This window comes from Alexandromys fortis, unplaced genomic scaffold (assembly GCF_014885135.2).
Source record: "Alexandromys fortis isolate MF-2015 unplaced genomic scaffold, M_Fortis_MF-2015_v1.1 scaffold_39, whole genome shotgun sequence".
Classification (NCBI taxonomy): Eukaryota; Metazoa; Chordata; class Mammalia; order Rodentia; family Cricetidae; genus Alexandromys; species Alexandromys fortis.
This window is the reverse complement of record NW_026067918.1, coordinates 1,551,206-1,573,415: the sequence shown is the minus strand read 5'-3', so window position 1 is coordinate 1,573,415 and position 22,210 is coordinate 1,551,206. Positions and strand designations below refer to the sequence as shown.

General features: G+C 43.9%; 1 protein-coding gene across 1 annotated transcript in view; it reads right to left on the bottom strand.

Annotated features, from left to right (window-relative positions):
- Positions 1–22,210, bottom strand: part of Gabrg3 (gamma-aminobutyric acid type A receptor subunit gamma3) — a 478,787-nt gene that overhangs the window by 431,964 nt on the left and 24,613 nt on the right. Inside the window, exon 3 of the mRNA XM_050140520.1 lies at positions 1,189–1,256. Within this exon, the coding sequence (XP_049996477.1) occupies positions 1,189–1,256 (68 nt within the window). The remainder of the gene's footprint in view (positions 1–1,188; positions 1,257–22,210) is intronic.

The window sequence follows — 22,210 nt, the reverse complement described above, 5'->3', positions numbered from 1 at the left end:
ACAACCAGACCAATAGCAGGGTAAGAAACAAATGCATTAAAATCGAGCACTTCCTGAGCACAGACTGCTGAGTTAATTACTTCCCAGGTAAGAGATTATTACATTACTAACTGGTTTTAGTACACAGCCCATTTTCAGCCAATGGGTTGTGTGACGTAAGTTTCTTTTATTCATTCTACTTCTTTGTTCATACAATGGATGGCATTGATATTCATTTTTTGTTCGGAGGTTTTGTGTTTTATACTACAGATGGCACATGTAACCTCACACATGCTACTGTTAAAACCATTAGCCACACCTTTGAGATGTTTCAATTTTTGAAAAGACAATCCCCCATAACAAAATTTTACCATGCCACGGAAGCTTTATGTCAGCAAAGAACACTTGTAATATCTAGCAATTAAAAGAGACGTTCCTGCCGTTGATCTGAAGGAGCTAATCCCAAGCACAACACATGATGAGGAGAAAGCAGGAGCTGGTGTGTCAGCAATGCCCTGTCCTTTCTCTCAGACATCCCCAGATTCAGAGGCAGTAGGCATAAAGAAGCCCCACACAGGACACTGCTGGCAACATCAAATTACCCACTCTGCAACAATGTATCTGGGCAGGAGGCACGCAACACCTGGCAGACATGTCCGGAGGGTCTGTGTAACACATTCTAGCACAGTAACACTTGCTAAGCAGCTAAGCATCTGCCATGGGGACTGACATCTTCCACAGGAGAGTCCCATGCCCAGCTTGCTTACAAGCCTATGGAAACCCATGTGCTCAGGAAAAATAATGTATTTGCTCTTAGAGTCCCCCTAAAGCAGATACATGAATGACCAAGAGGAGCTTATCCACAGATTCAAACCAAAAGGTGCCTGCCACTTATATGCAGCCCTAATATAAGAGAGGTCAGGTAAAGACAATGGCTACACAGCCCCAAACAATATCATTTAAAAAACATGTACTGTCAACACGTGTGAGAAAGGGAACAGTTCTTGCTCTCCAGAGCAATGGCTCATGATGATGTCACAAGCGGAGTCTCCTGAATCTCAAAGACCGTTTTCAATATCACATCGCCCAACACTTAAGGAGTTATCGTGGTCTTTAAACCCACATGACAAAACTCCAACACAAATCCACCGGAGACCGGACGCACGAAGGGATGCAGGAGCCGCCGAGCCAAACACAGGGGCTTCTTACCATGTTTATGGATGACACAGGACCTATGCTGTTCACGTAAATGTCCACATCGATCACAGTCGGCTTTACTGTGGAGAAAAATACACATGTGTTAGTAATGTATGGCACAGTGAGAAGAGGAGGACGAAGCCCAATGTCTAGAAGCTAGGCCACTAACAAACAGCACAGGAGGGGGGGTTTCTCCTGAAGACTTAATTTGCATTTAAAACTCAACTCAGCTTGTCTTACTTTCTAAACTCTTTCTAAAATGAGGAGAGATTCCCACTTGAATTTATTCAGCTGTGGGAAGAGAAGACAGTTACCCACTGCAAATTGCCAGTAACAGATGACTACAGAGAAATTTGATGTTACTTAAGCTGATTTTATGGCAAAGAAAAGAGATAAAATATAAGACATTGCATATGTGATCTAATGTCTAAGGAATTATAAAGCTGAATCACAGATGAGCAATATCAGAGGTAGCTAAAAAAAACTATAATTTCAAAGCAAAATTCTAGTAAGTTAAAACACCAAGAAAAATGAAAACATGGCTTAAAATTATCACCATTATTATTTAAGGAGACATACACTTGTCTAACATAAAATGCTACAGTCAAAAGTGTTGAGAATGAAGATACCACCGTTTCAAGTGTGAGTGTGCACACCTCCTGTGAGCAGCACAAACTGCAGGTGACCGTGTGAGTGTGCATAACTCCTGTGAACATTACGCACTGCAGGTTGCAGTGTGAGTTTGCACAGCTCCGGTGAGCGGCACGCACTGCAGGTTCCATGACTGACTCAGGTTCCTCTCCCTTGCCTGCAGAGGAACCGAGCACCACCAGTGAGGAGACAGGGATTCTACAGAGTCCGAGCTCAGGAGCCAATGCCCTGTTCAGGGGGAAGTCCTTCACTACTCAGGAATAGTCAAAGGAGAGAACAGGGCCAGTTTCAGAATATTCCTGCTCAAGAGGAACATGAACAAGATGCCCGAACTTGCCCACATGAAGCTTCCATGGAAACAAGACTGTTTGCTGCTGCAATTATTTCAATGGGCCTCCTTCAGTTTTGCTGAATCGCTGCTCATTCACAAATGGACCCTACACTTTGCTTCTGGAACTGAGGTATCTTTGGGCTTCCAGACCCACACATTCAGGGGTCAAAATCCAGGACAGTGGTTCTCAGACTTGAGATGGAACAACAGTCATGGATTTAATCAACTCCCAACATCTGTTAGCACATCCAAGCCGTGTTAATTCCAAAGAGCTGCTGGCATTTCGGACGAAAGCCCCAACACAATTCTACATGGTATACACATGACATATAAATTTCGGATAAGCTGAAACTAAACCAGAAACAAGGCTTTCCTGATCATTAAAATGACAAACAGCACCTTCCTTTGGCTTCACTGGATTCTTAGCTGTTCTGTTTCCGCGCACAACTTTAGATCATGCTGTGCAGAAGGCTGTGTGACATGACGTCAGTCAAGTCTTTCCGCACAAGCCTTTTCTCATTGTTTCAGAGTACTTATTAGACTCTGGGTTTCGGAGTTCATTAATCTCATTAAATTACAAGGGCTCGAAGACATCAAGTCTGAATGGCCTCAAGTGGGCGTGTGAAATGTATTGAGTGTGGCAATGTAACAGAGATTTTTAAGAGAGAAGCAGAAGGAACACACACGTGCACACACACACACACACACACACGTTCATAAATGTTGGGAAAACCACCAGTTTTAGCTTTAAGCAGAGTCATGATAATGTCAGTGGCGCATTTTAGAATGCCATCCAACAGCTGTGCCCGAGAAGCACACAGGCTACGCTTGATAATTTAGACACTAAAGAAATAGTTCTGACGAAGGCTTTCAACAAAGTCACCAAGCAGCCAATGAGAGAAAAGAGCAGCCTCTGACAATGCTTGAAAAACTGAATATCTAAGAGCAAAAGAATAAATTTGGACCCTTACATCTCAGTTCATAACCAAAGACAAACTCGAAATAGGTTCAAAATGAACCACAGCTGAAACTATGAAAACTATTAGAAGTAAAGATGGGGAAGCATTGTGATGTTTAATTTTGTCAGGGTGCCTTGCACTGAATATCAAAATCTCAGACAATAAAAAGAGAAATAGATCAGTTTTACTACAGCAAATTTAAACATGTACACAGGAGGCTCAGCAGAGTGGAACAGCCACCCTAGAGTGGAAATGTGTATTGTTGATAATAAGGAAAATTACTCAGGTACTGTGGATGATGGTGTGGTGGTTCCTCAAAACAGTAAACAGAATTACCACTAGGTACAACCATCAAACATCTGGCTATTTTACCAACAGGAATAGCAAGAGGGACTCAATAGATATTTGAATGTCCATATTTACACTGAGGCCATTCACAAAACCCAAAATAACAGAAATAAGTCAGGTGTCCACTGAAGATGAAGAAGAATCCAAGTGGGGATATGATGGAATTTAATTTAATCTTTAACAGGAATGAAATTTTAATACATGGTACCGACTTGGATGAATGATGAAGGCAGTATACTGAATAAATGATCCCATCACAAGTCAAACACTACATGAATCCAGTTATATGAAATATCTCACCCCGTGAAATTCAGGGAGACGTCAATTACAATGGTGGCTGCCAGGGGCTATAGAGGGAAGCGGGAGGAATTAAGCTTCTATGGGAAGACAAGGAGGAAGTGAAAAGTTGAGATTGAATGCAATGCTACCAATTTATAGTTCAATGAATATAGATAAGATGGAAAGTTTTAGGATGTACGTCATAAATTACATATAAATGAAGATACACACACATTTAAAGCACAATATGACCTGGAAATACCTAGGCAACAGAAAGAAGGATGACATCTTTTACAGAGGTAATACATCCAAAAATAGCAACAAGAGGGACCAGTATTCTAAGTGAGATGAGACAAATTCTACTGAAAGATTATTTAAAAAGGGGGGCATTACAACTGGGTCACATTTATTGGCTGAAAAATATATTCACTTGGAATTCTTTGTTTGAGTTCTATCTTGCTTTTCTGGGTGTTATTTTTTTTAAAAAAAAAAATTTAGAGTAACTACATCTGAGAAGATTGTGCAGTGAACAAGAGCTTGACCAAGGAATAATGGGTAAGCCTTGAGAAACCTCAGCCAAGACCTCCATACAGAGGTTGCTGGAACCCTCAGGGACAGTGTGGTCTACAGTGTCCCGTCACCATGGACACAAAACCACTGTGTACGCATGGTTATTTCACTACACCATGGCATTTCTCACCCTAAATCAAGCAACCGAGAAGAGAATGGTGTCTTACTATTTTAACTGTCAGGACAGAGACAAATCCTAGTACCCATGAGAGGGGCAGATGTCACAACTTGCTGGAGGCTTGGAATATGCAGTCTGATGATGGACCTGGTTATTGCCATCACCACAGGAATCCTGTCATGGTAAAAACTGCAAAGAAAAATTTGAAGACAGTTCATGGCCTCAAGTGTCTCTGAGACTTGATATTAAAAATTATATTTCCTGAAGTTCAAGCTTTTTATTATACAACCTTCAGAATCTTTTGTGACACAAATATATTTTTATTTCCAACAAGTTATATGTCATGGGCTCTCTTCAGATAGCACATGTATACTTCCTAGGAAATGTCCAAAATGCCAGCCTTAAATGAGAGACAGAGACAGACACAACACACACACAAAGAGAGGGGAAAAGGGAGGAAGAGGGGAGAGGGAGAGAAGGAAAGGGAGAGAGAGGGGGGGGATAGGGGAGCGGGAGAGAGAGAAAGAGAGAGAGAGAGAGAGAGAGAGAGAACAAGCCTCTTTAATCCACATCCAGCTACCTACTTCTCAAGGTTAGTAGCATAGCAATTCCTTGAGGTCTCTTGGTTCCAGGAGCCTCACAGATGTAAAATCCTTGCCTGCTCAAGTCCCTTACATAAAATTGGGTGATATGATATGGGAGTCCCCTCTGTGTGCTGTGATTACCATTAATGAATAAAGAAACTGCCTTGGCCTGTTCATAGGGCAGAACTTAGGTAGGCGGGGAGGACTGAACTGAATGCTGGGAGAAAGAAGGGCAGAGTCAGAGGGACACCATGGATCCGCCACCAAAGACAGATGTGCTAAAACTCTGCTGGTAGGCTGTGACCTCGTAGTTATATACAGATGAATAGAAATGGGTTAAATTAAGATGTAAGAGTTAGCCGATAAAAAGCTAGAGGAAATGGACCAAGCAGTGTTTTAATTAACAAGTTTCAGTGTGATTATTTTGGTTCTATACAGCCAGGACGAACAAGCAATATCTTGCCACAGTGATACTTTCATATATCCTATAACACAGCATTGTCCATCAACTCCAGATAACACGCTGAATACTATGGAAACATTATGCAAATAATTATTTATCCTGCACAAGTAAAAGAAATATCATCTTTTCCACTGTAGCAACAATGGATCAACAACTGGATAAATCTCCAGATGTAATCAGTGGGGACAGAAGGTAAATTGCATTTAAATGTTAACAAATGTCTTTAATTTTTAAATTTATCTCTTTCCCTTTGAGCCTGGAGCCTATTAGGAGTCATCAGCCTCATTTATTAAGTCAAGAACTATCCTTGTAAAGCAACAGCAGATGTGGTCTACTCTCATGGAAAGGATTACAAGCTAATTTGAAAGTGTTGCTTGGCCTTTTTCAAGGTAAAATGGAAAAGCAAACCACAGCGGTTTCTAAAATCCTCAAAACTGTCTATCTAAAACCACAAAGTTCAGGCTTAGGAGAATATCATGACAGCAGAGTACACCCTAGGATGCACCAGGCCCTGGATTCAGTCCCCACATAAAACAAAACAAGACAAAAATGAACCAACCATACAACAACAAGAGAACAGTCAACTGTAGCAAACTCATAGATACATTTTAGCAGGGCTGGCTGTCAGGCCTTGCTGGAGGCAACACAGGCTCAGAACTGAGACAGATACCACATAAAAGGCCCTAGAAACAGAAGCTGTGGTGGGCTTCATGTGATCACAAGCTCTGAAGCTCTTCTTCCAGGGGAGGAGGAAGAGCTAGAGTTCACCCAGGAGGAATGAGGCTATGTATTCACACAGAACTCTCAGCATGTCTGAGTGACAAACCCAGACCCACAAGAGACCCAGACCTCTGACTTTCGTTGACCTGAGTCTTTTGCTTGGTACCTTTTATGAAAACTGGCTCCTACATATCCATGAGCATTGAAGGAAAGTTTATCTCACATGTAGCAATTGTGATGCAAGGCCCCTTTCTGAACCTATCTGTTTATTATGGGTACACGTTCTGGTATATACCAAGACCTCTTGTTCCCCAAGCAAAAGAGCTGGTTCCTGGACACCAAAGTTGTGTGGTTCCCCAGAGTCCCTCCCATCGTGTCACAAGCAGGAAGGAGTCACTGGCACTGTGGTCTAAGGACAACTCTAGAAAGCAGAGCTGTGTGGCTATCATCAGTACTTGGCTTGTGCGTGTTAAACGTTCCCCTGAGCTTGAGAACTGTCACATGACGGAAACCCTTTCATGTCCTCCAGAACACGACGACAACGATGTAGATCCAAGAAGTCAAGTGGGCAAAGCTCTGCTACATAAGGACAAGCCTGACAGTAGGCATCTGTTACCATGGAGATGATTTCATCTTTGTGAACAGAAAAAGGCTGAGGGTGACATTGGGACAGAAAATAATGGGACTTACATTCATCCATAAATAAGCAGCAAATAAGCAATGACAGAAACACAGATTAGAATAGATGGATACTGGGAATAATACCAAGAGCCAACATGGGTAGAAGCTGCTGTGAGTTTCGGGCAGTGACTGAGGCATTGAAGGCTACCCATGGAAGAGAACTGTTAAGCTATCCTATAGAGGGTACGGAGAGGAATGTAAACCTCATGTAAGGTAGGATGGCCAGTGGATCATCCCAGCTGATTCCAACCCAGTCTGAAATATGGAAGTTTCACAATATCATTGTCTTGGTTCCCCTAGACAAGGTGGCTGCTAACACAGTCAATCCAGATGGGGCAGCAGAGCGTGTGCCAGTATCACGGTGACCATCAGATGCTCATCAACTAACAGTTAGACTGCTGCAGGTAGATGCCACCGGAATGGCAAGCACAGCATGTCTGCCGTTCTAACCATGTTTACCTTCTAATAAGAGAACCCAGTCGCATCTCTAATTTTATAAAAGAGTAAATGTGAAAAAACTTAAATAGGAACAATTTCAATTTAAAAGATAAGCAACGCTAATGCATAAAGGCCACTTCTAGTAGCTGGAAATTGATTTTCTGATCTTCCCTGTCTTTGAGGACAAGAGCAGACCTACTGGTCACTAACAGACTAGTCTTTGGCCCATCACGTGTCATGATCTGTACTGCCTTCCATTTGATAAGCTCTATGGATAACCTTAGAGCAAAGGAACAGTAGCCATGACTTAATGGCACTTGCATGTAATTCCACTGTCTTCCAATCCTACCATCAGGAGGCTAAGGTGGGAGTGTACGGGGCTCCGATGGTGGCTGGCCAGAACTCTGCAGCCTGCCTACAGAAGAGAGCAAGGATTCTGAACTAACGTCTCGATGCTTTGCTTTAGGAGAGAGAGACTTAGCAGTATTCTGAGGAACAAAGAATTCGGTGAGAATCTATTATCATTTTTAGTATCCATCATCTTCATAATCATGATCATAATTATCACCACAAGTAATCACTGCAGGCTCCTTAAAATTCAAATCCTCTGTCTCTAAGGCTTATATTAGATCTGTGGCTAATGCCTGAATGATACACAACTTCCAACTTGGAAAATTCTAGGTTTGGGGGAAATAGTTTGAGGGCCCACAGAAGAAGTGTATCACAGACAAATTAGCTAAGCAAAAAGGAGCTCCCAGCTCCCGGGTCAATGCAACACTGACCCAGCTGGCCACTGGAAGCCTGATGTGGGTCACGTCAGCACTGCTGGTCCCAGTCCAGCTCTGTGAGGGGATTACTGAGCCCACTGCTTCTGCTTCTCGAATTTGGGCTGACAGCTGGATGCCCTGTCACTCACTCCCAGAACTGCGGGTGTCAATTCTGACACTTCCAGTCTGGTCCCACACTTCCTTTCCACGGGTGACCTCAAGAACACGAGTGGGAGTTCACTGAGGCCCACAAAGTCATGTCACAGGGAACAGGGACTGAGAAACATGAAATAAGGCAAATGGTGAAACCCACCTCATATTTCATAAAAGCAAATAAACAGGCGTAGATTGCATATTCGGAAGAGAAGAAAACATGGGTGACAGTCATTCTTCTGGGCCACCTTCCTCCAGAGCTCCCACTGGGAGTTACTCAAATGTTTCTTAATAACCACCTCCTAAAAGAATTCAACGGTAAGACTGCAAGACACAGGAAGCCTCTGCTGAGGGTTACAACCCTGAAAACTCAGCTCTAAGGTCACCTCTGTGACCTGGCTAAATAACTTGAATTACTGTGGTTTCTCTTCTCCAGTATTTGAAGAAATCGTTCCACCTAACCACTAATTCTTTCGATTACAACAGGAAAGAAAAGGTTTAAAGGGCCTTTCATGGCAGCTTCTCTGTTCTACATCTGACTGGGAATGATGGAACATCAAAATGCACGCACTGGCGAGGGGTGCATCCACGGCAGCTCCCGGAGGTCTGCTGCATGACACCTTTAAGCATGGCAAGTTCTGAGGGCTGTGTGTGCAACTCTGTAGCCAGGAAACCCACTGGGCTCTTTAAGGGCTATAATAGGGTGACATTGGCAAGACGTAGAACAAAAGACCTGAACTCTCAACACAGAGATGGTAGCTCAGGGACAACACATGAATAGTTGCCTCTGTGGCAAATCCAGAAAACTCGCCAGAGCTCTGGCGCACATGAAAGAGAGAGCCAACCATGGAAAGTCTGGTGGGAAGATTCACAGTGTTATCGGCCTGAGCCCAAACCCCCAGTTTGGCAGAGCACATTCAAGAGAAATTGCAACTCCCAACTTCTTTCTGAGGATTAAAGAGAAGGACAGAGGACTTTTAACCTTCGGATGTTTGCAGGGGTGTCACAGAGACTGTTCTCTGCCTTTTCTGAATTTGAAGTGGCTAGAAACAGGGTAAGGGGGCAGGTGGCAGAGAGGTGACCTTTTGAAATGAAGCTGTCAAGGTCTTGAGAACCAGACCAGCCACGCCGTCAACGATAGCAACAACTGTCAGGAAAACAGTAAAGCCACTACCGGGCCGGGATCACCAGCTAGCGCCTCTCCTTCTAACTCAAGTAAGACTTACCATGAGCAGAGGATATCTGGAAGAACTTTAATAAAACAGAAACTGGCTGACAACAGAAGTTGATGGATTGTCCGGTGCAGGACAGCATCAAGGAAGCTTGTGTCTCACAGATGAATGTATTCAGACTATTCAGCAACGGGAGTGGTATAAGGATGAGAGAGATGGATGATTTCTATGATCCCTGTTTGGTTTAATCTTAAAGAAAGCCGCTCCGCCGATGCAAATAACTCCAATGAAACCAGATTAGACCAAATTAAAATGACCGTGTTTATAAATGCAACACTCTCGGGTGGACTGAGACAGCATGGCGGGGACAGGAGCCCACGCAAAGCCCGGAGACCATGTGTTTCTTTTTGCAGTGCAAGCCTAAATACCTGTGGGAGTGGTCCTGACTTTCCCTGGAGAGGGGTCAGTGCTTGACAGGCTGGGAGTTGAAGTCCAAGCCCTTGGCAGGCTGGGAATTGGAATCCAAGTGCTCGGCAAGCTGGGAATTGGAGTCCAACTCAATATTACAATCCCTATAGAGGTAGCCTCTTGGGGCCTTCCATATCTGTGAAGTTCTAGTATTTGAAAGAATATCCAAGTACCACAAATCCCCAGTTAGAAAGGTGGATTTAAGTCATAGAGGGTTTGAGGCCAAAACAATGATAGATTAAAAAATATCTGCAAACCCAAGGAGCTATGATGTGGGATTCCCCTCTGTATGCTGTGAATACCATTGGTTAATAAAGGAACTGCTTTGGGCTTATAGCAGAGCTATAGGAAAAAAAGAGGTACACAGGGAAAACTAAACAGAATGCTGAGAGAAAAGAGGAGGAGTCAGAGAGAAGCCATGGAGCCGCCGCCAAAGACAGATATGCTGAAACTTTGCTGGTAGGCTACGAGCCTCATGGGAAAATATAAAATAATGGGAACGGGTTAATTATAGATATAAGAGCTAGCTAGTAATACACCTAAGTATTTGGCCAAGCAGTGATTTAATTAATACAGTTTCTGTGTGATTATTTCCGGTCCAAGTGGCTGGAGCCAACAAGCATCCTCCTTACAACAGAACTGGTGATTGAATTCAAATGTTGTTGTTGCTTCCAAATGAAGAAATAGGAAGATGAAAAAATACAGTATAATGAATGGGCAGCAATCTGGGTGATGGGGCAAGACACCAGGAAAGGTTAGTAAGTGGGAAGAGACAGCTCGCTAATAGAGAGGGGCATGTTTACATCTTTATGGAACCATGGCTGTGTTCCTGGGACAATGCCTGAGCCTTTATGATATGCTTCATACTGTGGGTCGATGACATTGTACTTAAAACATGGGACCTCACAGTGAAGCCCTTCTTAATGATAACGACCTCACAGTTTGCCTTGAGGATGAGAGCCATATTAATTGAATATTAATAGGAGTTTGCCTTTGCTGAGCACCTGATAAAATTATGGCCTTAACAGTAAGCCCACTAGATAAGGCCAAGGCAAATAAATATACAAAGAAAGAAACCTAAAAAGAAAAAGACCAAGGCCTTCTCTTCTTCCAACAAGCCCTTTCATCTGCCTGGATATAGGTCTTCTTCATGTACCATGTAACTGTGTACATAGAAACAGTGGTCCTTATCTACCCAGAAAGTATGGATGGATATCTTGGTATCTAGATAATCCCTCTCCCACCACACACATAGACCCAATCTTCAGATATTCACATTCGTGTGTAACACTTGCACTGCACATATTAAGTCACCTATAGGAGACACATGATGTTTAATAGAACATGAAAACAATATAAAATGGATGCTGTAAGGAATTCTGGCAAGGACCGATGTCCACCCATGTGCGACACATGGAGACATTTTTTTCAAATACAGTTAAACCATACATAGGTGAATCCAACCCTCAAATATGTGCTAGTATATATAGATATGCATATGAATCAATGGGGTAGCAGTTTTCTCAATATTCATGTATGGTTTGATAAAATCCAAAGAACTTGATAGAACTTTTACTTTCCAGCTTACTTAGTAAGGGGCCAACTGCTCAAAATTGAGAGGAAGGGTCAAGTGCTGGGCTCCTGTCTGCTGGACCACTCTTTGGTCCGCTGTCAGCCCTGAATCTTGACGAATGCGAGAACTTAATGTCGCTCTGAAGGATCTCCAGGCCCCCTGTGTGTCTGAGCACAAGTGTCTCAGGCAGTGGGAGAACAGTGGTGGACAGTCAGCTCTGGACAATAAATACCACACACCGGGCCTGAGCAGAGCCTTGTACTGCTGTTCCTGCCCCCCTGAGGACTCCTCTGCACATGTCCCTACCCTGGAAGAGAAGGAAAGGAAAGGATGTAGCTCCTCTGAAGCTGTCTGCTACTGTATGCAACTGGAAAAAGCCAAGGGAAGCCAGGCACCTCTTCTCAGACGAGCTTCTTCACTGAGCAGTTCTCTAAATGCTGGCCGAGGTGACCCCTGAGAGCCTGCAAGAGGCTGGTGACACTCCCTGTTTTAATTTCATTCCCTCTCCTTCCCTCTGAAGGAAAACCCCTGTGTCTTTGCAAGTAGTAGGTAGGAAATAGTTAGCAGAGGGAAAGGAGGAGAAAGAGGAAGAAAGCAAATTACTAATATTTACAGCAAGAATGCAACAATTGAACAAAGTAGCAAGATTAACTCGTTCCATTTACAGAAGGAACAAAAGCCTGGCATCTCACCGAGCAGCAGAATCCAGGCTACTTGAGGTTTGACTGGGATTTCAGAGAGACAGTTATTCAAATGGTCCCTGTCACCTCCACAGCAAGCAATGTTTGCACTTTTAGGGTTAATTTTAAGAGTGTGTATGCAACGCCTATAACACAATCCAAATTTACAGAATATGGCGTTATCAGAAGTTACTGGGGGAAGCTAAACAGAAAGAGCACATATTTTATTATTGTGTTGGCTCTGGTGTGCAGGACAGACAGATCCATACTGACTGGAAGTGGATGAGTGGTCGTCAGAAGCTGGGGAAGGGAGGAAGAATGAGGACTTCTGGCTGACAGGCACAGGGTTTCCTGCAGGGGTAAAAAAATATAATGGGATCAGATAATGGGCAGGACCGCATGATGAGCGAATACACCTCTTCAACATGCTGACTTATGCATTTCAAGCGGCATGTGTTCTGGTATGTGAGTTAAATCTCGAGCGCACAGCAAAAATTGCTCAATGTCTCACTCACATCCGTAGCTTTCCAAGGCAGGGTTCATTAATCCTAAACCTTCAGTGGTTTGGTTGTAATGTATTTTAGGAACTCAACACACACGTTTACAACCCTGATCCTGGGTGAAACTTTGTTTTTTTAAGTAACATGAAATTAAGATTTATATATAACTATTGATAACTATCTATGAACCTACTGTATATTTATATTGTTATATCACACAGCATACAGTAATGTAAGATCTATAACTATTTTTCTGGGTTATCTTTACATGACCTATATATTCACAACATTGGACGCTAACTCGAATTTGCTACCAAAGTCATTTGTGAAGACAACTACGACATATTTAGAGATGGCTTGCATTTCTCTCTAAATGAGGCATGCAGACTTTTGCTATAACTTTCCCCTTGGAAAAGAAACCTACAGATAAAGTCCACAACACTGCTCCAGGCCAGAGTCGCTCCAAGGAGAACAAAGATCGGAATTCCCTTTCATGTTTTGCTGCTTCGTGGGGTTTGTGCTTTAGATCTGGAAATGAGACTGAAGCACTGGCGTGTTTGGGCAGATGGTCATTCCCGTGCCCAGCTGCTGGAAGGATCCAGAGCAAGACAACCTTGTGGAAGCTTCTATCCTATGCAGCAATTAATTATTCTTGTCCAAATCAGACTAGGAAAAGCTTCCCTAGTAGAGTGAAATTAGCCAAAAACTCTGCCTACAAGGGTGAATCTACATGAGAAAGAACATCCGGAAAAGCAGGAGCAACTCTTGAACCAGAGTGACTGGTCTTATCTGAGCCCCCTGCTACTACTGTGTGAATGAGCCAAAGCCAGCTTAAGGCACGTGGCTGGAAGCAGTTCAATCTCATTTGTAAGCCTGCAGAGATGTTAGCGGCTAAGACAGCTAACCCAGATGGGGCAATACTTCTCCTACCTGGAGTAACAGCAACTGCAATTAACTTTGGCAAAACCATTAAAATTCAGGAAAAAGAAATACCTAAAACCGAGGCTATCAAGACACCACACATTGGGCGATGGTGAACAGCACCACTGACCCTAGAAACAAGCAAAGCTGGTGTGTGGTGGAAAGAGAAACACAACTGTCTGCCCAGCGTCCCACGAAGCCTCCAACTCTTCTGCACTCAGAGTGCCCATCTGACCGCTCACTGTTGGCCCGTGAAAGCAGCACTCACGAACCCTGAAATCCTGAGGTGGCTTAGTTTTCCCAACAGGTACCTAATACAAAGGTCAGATGTGGCTGAACCCTTGAGGCACGGGTGTGGCTCACCATGACGAAATTCTAAAGCCAAACACATATGCAGCCATCAAGAAATACAAACCAACCCAATTGCAGATTTGAGATACTGCATGACAGTTGAATGTCAATGAAACAATAACTGTGTGGTAAGAGAGAAGGGAGAATATGAAGGGCTGTAGTTTCATTATAGTTATCAAAATTAAGAGGAGTTCGAAAGAAGGAGAAAATCTTCACACCAACCCTGAGTGAGGCCTGAGGTCTCCCACTCTGTATGCTCCATTGCTTACAGAGTAGTATCTTTCAAAATAAAAACCCAACAAGTACCAAAACATAGAACATTGCCCTCAAAGCAGATTGCTTCATTAATTAAAATACCAATTTAAATGCTGAGGGAGAGGATAGTTTAAACACATTGCCTCACTCCTCCTGTTTCTGAAGTTTCTGTAGATGTCTGAGATCAGAAGGGTCTTCTGGACATGGACATACTGAACATTTTCTGTGTCCCAACAAGCCATGGCAGTCAATATTACCAAGTGTACACAACAGGTAGGGGCCTCCAGCACATTGTATTACTGGTCTGGTTACGGGATAGAATGTCGGAAGTGTTCGTGATATTTGACGACAATATTTTTTTGCAGACATGCTTGTTGCTGGAAGATTAGGCTTACACATGGGTTTAAAAGTTGAAACTCTCGCTGTTACCACTGGTAAAGATAAAAAACAGCATCAAATGTGAAATCACTTAAATTTTCCTATATTCCCATAATAATCATGACATAAGGTCCATCTGTCAATGCTACCGTTGGATCTGATGAATCCTCAAAGCCCATGTGTTAAGGTTTAGTTCCCAGCCCGTAGCCTAATTGGAGAAGTCGGAACTTTCCAGAGGTGGAACCTACTGGGTGGGTTGTTGTTGTGTGGTTGGTTACATGGGGCTGTGACACCACAGACTCTCCACTCTCTTTGCTGCCTGGCCTGGAATGACATGCACGGGCCTTAACTGTGTTACACACTGTTCACCATACCTATACAGTTCTCCTACCAGAGGCTTCAAAGGCCTGTCCCCATATGATCATGGACTAGTGAACCTAGATCTTTGTGAGCCGGAAGAGACCACTTATGGCTAAAAATAAATTATCGCCTGTGTCTCATCACACCTCAGTAAAGTTCACAGATGAGAAAGTAACAACCAAACAGCCCCAAATAAGAGTCTTTGCACTGACCATATCCTAAAAGGCCAAGCACGGATATCTCTCTTCAACAAAACCCCCCTTCCACCTTCCTTCCTCAATCGGATGCCAATGACTGCACCTGCCCTGGTATAAGCAGACTGCAAGGGATGCTGTATGTTTCCTGTTCCCGGTGCTACTCTGGAGATGTAAGAGGTTGAATATCAACCCAGAGTGGGTGTGGCTGTACGTCCGGCCAGCACTCACCTGCCCCTGCCTTGCAACAAATAGGCTTTATGAAGAAAACCCTAAAAAGAGAGCGGCTAAAAGGAATTGCATTCATCCCTAGCTACTCCATCCAGTGGCTAGAAGAGATTTAAAACCAACCGACAACAGCTGCAAACCCCACCTGAGACAGTCCAACAGGAACTGGTCTCACTTGAAATGCTCAAAACCCTAACAAAATACTGAAATAATGGCTCTCAAGACACAAGGCATGAAACATCTCAAAACAGTAACCACTGAGGACAGAAAGAGGTGAAAAGGAGCCCTGGCACTACATCATGGCAAGTCACCCAGGCAGGGGGTGAGCCTCTGAGTTGGACACAAAGCTCAGGGTCCAAACAGACCAACACCACAAGAGTTCAAAGCGCACAGACTGCCAAGGGACTGTTGGGATCCAAAGAGTACCCCTCTTAGGGAATCACAGACTGTGTGTGAGGAGAGTTTTGAAAACCAGCGAAGACTATATGGTGGCACCCAGTGTGCCCACGTGACAAGGAATACCCACCCTTGCTAAGAGCCAGACTGACTTGAATCCAGAAGTGCTGAAGCAACAAAATCGCCCAACAAAGCTCAAAGGCAGAATTCAAAGGTATACAATCTTTCTGATGAACGTAACTATACTACACAATGCATTCCAGAATATTTATAGGAATATAATAATATCATTTGTCAACAAGAAAAAAATCACAGTGTCTGAAAATAAAACAAACAAGCAAAAACTGAACACATGACCGAGCAGAAGAAGCACAGTGAGGACATGAACCCACCAACCAGATGGAGACACAGGCCAGAAAGAACTGGGAAGCAAAAGCAGGTCAACACAAATCCTGGAATTGGGAGCAAGGCTACTGAAGCGGTTGTTATCTACTTCACATACGCTATCTCAGCGGAGAGCAATCAATCCAAGCTCACTCTTAGCTTTCTGGTACCAATAACAAAGAGTATTGAGTGACAGAAAGTTATCAGAGAGAAACCAAGGGAGAGGGACAGTCACAAAGCACCCTCCTGAAATCATAGTGTCATCTCAGGACACCAGACGTTCTGTGTGCCTGAACCAAGCTGCCCGGGAGCTATCCGAGAAACACGAGGAGCAGCAAAAACATTCCCCAAGCTATAAACGGATGCTTCCACAAAGACCAGAAATGTTACTAAACACAAACACTTAACACGTCTCGGATGAACACTGGCTGTAAGATAATCAGCAGCACTTCCCAAGGAGTCAAGGCTTGAATTAAAGAAACCATCTCCATCTACGGTCATCTGTGTGGGACCAAAGCTCCAACTTCCTGGGACTATGGGAAATAATTAAGCTAACAATCCACAGATAAATGACGAACACAGTGTGAGATTCCCCAACACTGGCAGCACCTTGCTGGTAACATAGATAGCCAGGAATTAAAAAAAAATTCAAATAGCTAAGATTTGAGGAGAATAACTGACCAGTAAAGTAGTTCATGTCCCAGGCAAGAGCCATCCGAGAGTGAGGCCAAAGACAAAAATCAAGGCAGAATGTCCAAGTAGTGACTCTGGAGTTTGCCTACATGGCAGAGATTTCTCTATTAGTTAGATAAGCCATTGCAATATAAACAAGAGGTGCCCCTCACCCTTTGCCCCCTGATGCAGGCAGGAAAGTTACCCCCAAAGTCAAGTGAGCAGAAGATCTGGCCCTGCCCCTCACAAGCTACAGCACTTGGGAGAGAGGGTCCTGCATCTTGCCTAGTGAAGGCAGCAGAGCTGACCTAAGCAGGGATGCAGGTAAGCCTTCCTGCTCACTAGGTCCCTAGGGTGTGAATGTGGGGAAGCTGGCCCCACTACTTGTCTGCCTTAAGGCAGGATGAGTGAGGAAGAGATGCCCACCCCCCCAACCCCTCACCACTTGCCACTTCTGGCGAGCAGGAGAGCTGGCCCCTGGGTTACGAGAGTGGAAGACCTACCTGGCCCTCAGCAGCTGCAGTGTTCAGGAGAGCTGGCCCTGCACCTCACCTGGGCAGCACAGTAGAGCTGACCCTGTTGGGAGGGGCAGGGGTGGGCTGTCTTGAGTTCAGGAGAACTCACCATGCCCCTGCATCTGCCAGATGGTGGTGTGAAAGAAACTTCTCCTTTCCCCTCAACGTCCGTGGCAGGAAGGAGAGCTAACCTTGGGGGCATGAGAGTTGGAGAGCTGTTCCTGTCTCGGAGAGTGGCCCCGCACCTCTCCTAGGCAACACGATGGAGTTGCCCTGGTGGTGTGGGTGCCAGTGAGTCCATCCCAAGGGCATGAGAGCAGGAGAAGCAGCCCCACCCTTGCTGCCTGATGCATAGCCAACACAGTGCTTGAGAGTCTGCCCTTGTAGTGAGAATGAGAGAGAGCTTCAGGGCCAACCAACACAGCTACCACCCTGACCCAGAGCTATGAGTTGGCCCACCCCAACATTCACCCCATCTATGAACTGCTGGAACATATGGAGAGGCCAGTCCTACAGATCCAACGCTGTGGGATCTCCATGACACAGGGCAACAGCGAGATATGCAAGAAGAGTCTCACCGAGGGCTCAGAAGAAGCCACAGGCCTCAAACCAGACCACTGATTCAACAAATGACTTGCAAGTAAAGATGTATGGACTGAAGGGTACACTGTATGACTCACTGTGACATACTACAGCTTCCAGGACAAGATCTTTTTTTGTTTTATTTGTAGGAAAGTTGCAAGGGCAGAGGGTAGAGACAAAGAGATGCAGAGATTAATGGGACCAGAATGCATGATGTGAAATCCATAAAGAATCAATGAAAAGTTTAAAAAGTAAAGCATTATATATATATGCATGTATGTATATATATATTCATAATTTACATACAAACACACACAGAGAAAAGGCAGGAAAAGAAAGACATGAATATGTAAAGACTGAAAATTAGTATTAAGCTATTATAACATATTATCTAAGCATCAAATATCAAAAAAATGTGCAAGAATTCCAAATGAATAAATGAAGGCAGCATTCATCTTTCTGAGCTACATTCATTGAGATGTGTATGTGTGCAAGTGTGCATGTGACTAACGTAGCATGGGTATCCAAGAAAGAAGAGTGAAAGGGACAGAAAAATGCATATTTGAGGATGATGTCTACTGCGGTCCAGCCAGGCAAGTTCGTATGTTCCAGGGTAGGGGCCTGGTTATTAGAAATGTTGGGTAGGAGGAACAGAGATAAAATAGAAACACAGAGATGCAGGTGTTGACAGATTTCTATCCCGCCCCATCCCACAGCCGTTCAGCCCCAAAGAAACACATAAAGATCCACATTAATTATAAACTGGTTGGTCTAGTAGCTCAGACTTCTTATTAACTCTTATAACTTATATTAGCCCATAATTCTTATCTGTGTTAGCCACGTGGCTTGGTACCTTTTTCGGTGAGGCAGTCACATCTTGCTTCCTCTGCAACTGGGTGAAGACTGTAGACTAAGACTTTCCTCTTCCCAGAATTCTCCTGTTCCTATTGCCTCACTTCAACTTCCTGCCTGGTTACTGGCCAATCAGCATTTTTTAAACAAGTACAAGAAACAGATCTTTACAGGGTAAAACCATTGTCTCACAGCACACAGGATAGTACCGGGAAGGGAATTCACCGGGTCCTGAATGCTGAATTTTGAGTTCTGAGTTCTCTTGTGTTTAATTTTCCATACACTTTTATACCCCAACACAAAAGGGGGGGGAGACTATTGTAACATGATACATAGGACAACAAGAACAGTTATTTGCTTCAATACTTGAGATATCAAGCAATTATTTTCTAAGCAAAGCAAACATATGATGTTGGGGGCAGTGAATGCACCCTAGACTAAGTATCCTGCAGGCAGCCACTAAGTCAAACCTCCTATTTTAAATGAAGGAGCACAGGAGTATGTTTGAATTCTCTGACCTTTGGTCTATGGGCCATCTTAATGTCCAAAACACCAAGTAAGCACACCCTAGATCGGGATCTCTTGTTTAGTAGCCACACCTGTTGTCAGCAACTCTGAAAGTACAAAAATAAACTTAAACTCTCTGATCTTCTGACAAAGTAGAACAGACTTGCATCTGTATACATCCTGACATTAAATAAAGTATCTTCACATGAAGTCATTATTTGCTTTGTTTTGGCATTTTTTGATTGTTTCAGACAGTAAGCCCCAATGAGCCTGGCACTAGTTAGGAAAGCCAGGCTGGCTCCAAACTTTCCAGCCTGTTATCCTAGCAAGTGCGCACAGCACATGTGCCGGTGGACAATGGATGTCAGATACCTAGAGCTGGAGTTACAGTTCTGAGCTACTGTGACGGGGCTGACAGCAACCGAACTGGGTTCCTCTGGAAAGACAGCAAGAGCTCGCTCTTCATGGCTGAGACATCTCTCTCTCCACTTCCTACTTTTAATAATGTTAAGGAATCCCAGGAAAGTTGATACAAAGAAATTGATAAGATGCAAGAGAGCCAAACTGCTGAAACTCAAAGGTAAAAGAAAGCTCTTGAAAGCAGCAAAAGGAAACAACACAAGACAAGAAAGGGGCTGGAGACATCGCTCAGTGGTTAAAGCACTGGCTGCTTTTCCAGAGGATCTGGGTTCAATTCCAGAACCCACATGGCAGCTCACACCTGTCTATAACTTCAGTTTCAGGGGACCCAACACCCGTGGCAAAAACATCAATGCACATAAAAATAAAGTAAATATTTCAGAAAAGGAAATTGCAGTTAGACGGTTGACCCCACACAGCATCAGGAACAATGGAGATTCAGCAAAAAGACAAGAAGGCAAATCTGAAAGACTCTTAGATAAAGCACAGCATAGAAACTGTGACTGGTATGTGAGTGCCTCTCTAGTTCCATAATACATAGAGATATTGATGCTTTACTTTCTATCATTGAACTCAACAGAAAACCAGAGATAAAACATATCCTCACAACTGATCATCAGACAGCAATCCAAACAATAAAATGAATGAGCTATGGATGCAAGCGACTTATGAATGAAATGTGTTCTGGTTAGCCAAAACCAATAGGAACCTGGGGAAGAAGGTGTCAATTTGGCTTTCAGATAACAGTCCCTCATCAGGGGAAGTCTGATGAAGGCAGGAAGAACTGAAAACCAGAACCTGGAGGCTGGAACTGAAGCAGGGACCATGGAGGGATGTTGCTTACTGACTTGCTCCTCACGACTCATTCACTTTGCTTTCTTACACACCCAGGATCAACTGCCAGGTGTGGCACTGCCCAGAGCAGACTGGGTTCCCCCACATCATCATCAATCAGAAACCTGCCATGCTGACTTGCAGCCATCCAATGTGATGGAGGCATTTTCTCAGCTGAAGACCCTCTTCCCAGATAGTTCTAGCTTGTGTCAAGATGATGAAATACAGGACAAGATGAAACTTGAAAACACTAGAGGTAAAAAGCCCAAACACTCTGATTCCATCATCTGCAAAATGAATAATAGTGCTCCACAGAAAAGAAACGACACTTGTTTAATTACCTAGGGTTCTGGGAGACGAAGGATGATGGGAAAACGTCCTTCCTTTGGAGATGACAAAAATGCTCTAAATTTAAATATTGGCTGAATGACTTTATAAATATAATAAAAGCACTGGACCATCCACTTCAGTAGAATGAATTTTATAGCTTATCATTTATATTTTAATAATAAATATAAAAAGGAAGACAAAAATAAAAAAAAATTCAGACATACAGGCACTAAAAAAATTCATTACTGAAAGTCATGTGCTAAAAGAGAAACTTACAGGAAATCCTTTAGGCAAAGGAAAATTACAAAAGACATATACTGATTTAGAGAGCCCCCCAAAAAACCCCAAGCTCTTGCAATTTCTCCCGGTTACCCACCATACCTAGTCCTAAGACCCTACTGCTGCAGACACCACATACTAGGAATAGAAGATGCAGAAAAATCACACTGGAGCCATACTAGGAGATTCCTCCAAACTGGTTGGTGTTCAGGATGCCAAATGGTGTTATGCAGTCTATCGTGAGGTAACGGCACTGACAATCTAACCTGGATGGAAGTCAAAGAATTATAGGACCCACCTGCCAGACAGATGTGCCCGCTGACCTGACAGCGGCATGATGGATATGAGGGGACCAGATACTCCCTAATTTAATTTGGGGTTTGCTCTATAAGATAAATGTCCATGCCTAAAACTAAATCTAATTCAAAGTCTGTGACTATAGAGGTCCTGGGCCCTGGTAGACGGTGGACATTAATGTGGTTGCTTAGAGGCATTGATATAGCATTATGTCACCCCTGAACTATCTCTCTTTATAACCTCAGATGAACAGTGCTCTCAGGCGTGAACAGAGAAGCCTCTTCCTGAAATCAACAGAGACAAATGAAAAGGCCCTGAGCTGAAGAAGATGTGAAGAATGGAGAACACTTGAGGGCTCAGTCCTAGACAAGATACGTCTACTACCACCTTAAGATTCAGAGAACAGCCTTTGTTTACGAGACACCGAAGCAGCAAGGAGATCCAGTCCAGGCACCAGGAGAGACATCACTGGGGTGAGTGAGTTTCTGACCGCGGCAGCAGCCCGGAACAGGGAACTCAGACACCCCTCCTACACTTCCTGGTCATCCTCAGGGGCGACTCTGCCCGATACCCCCTCTCTCTTCCTATCCCACCCAGCTTGCATCCACATCCCTCCCCCCTCCATCTGACTCCCTTCCCTCGTTGACCACATAACATCTCAGCCTGTCTGGGCTCTAGGACCGAATCCGAATCGGCAGGGCAAACGGGAGGGTGGTAGCTCCTTTGTTCCCACTAGCCTGCCTGCAGAGAGCTAGGTAGGTCCTTTGTTTACGAGACACCGAAGCAGCAAGGAGATCCAGTCCAGGCACCAGGAGAGACATCAG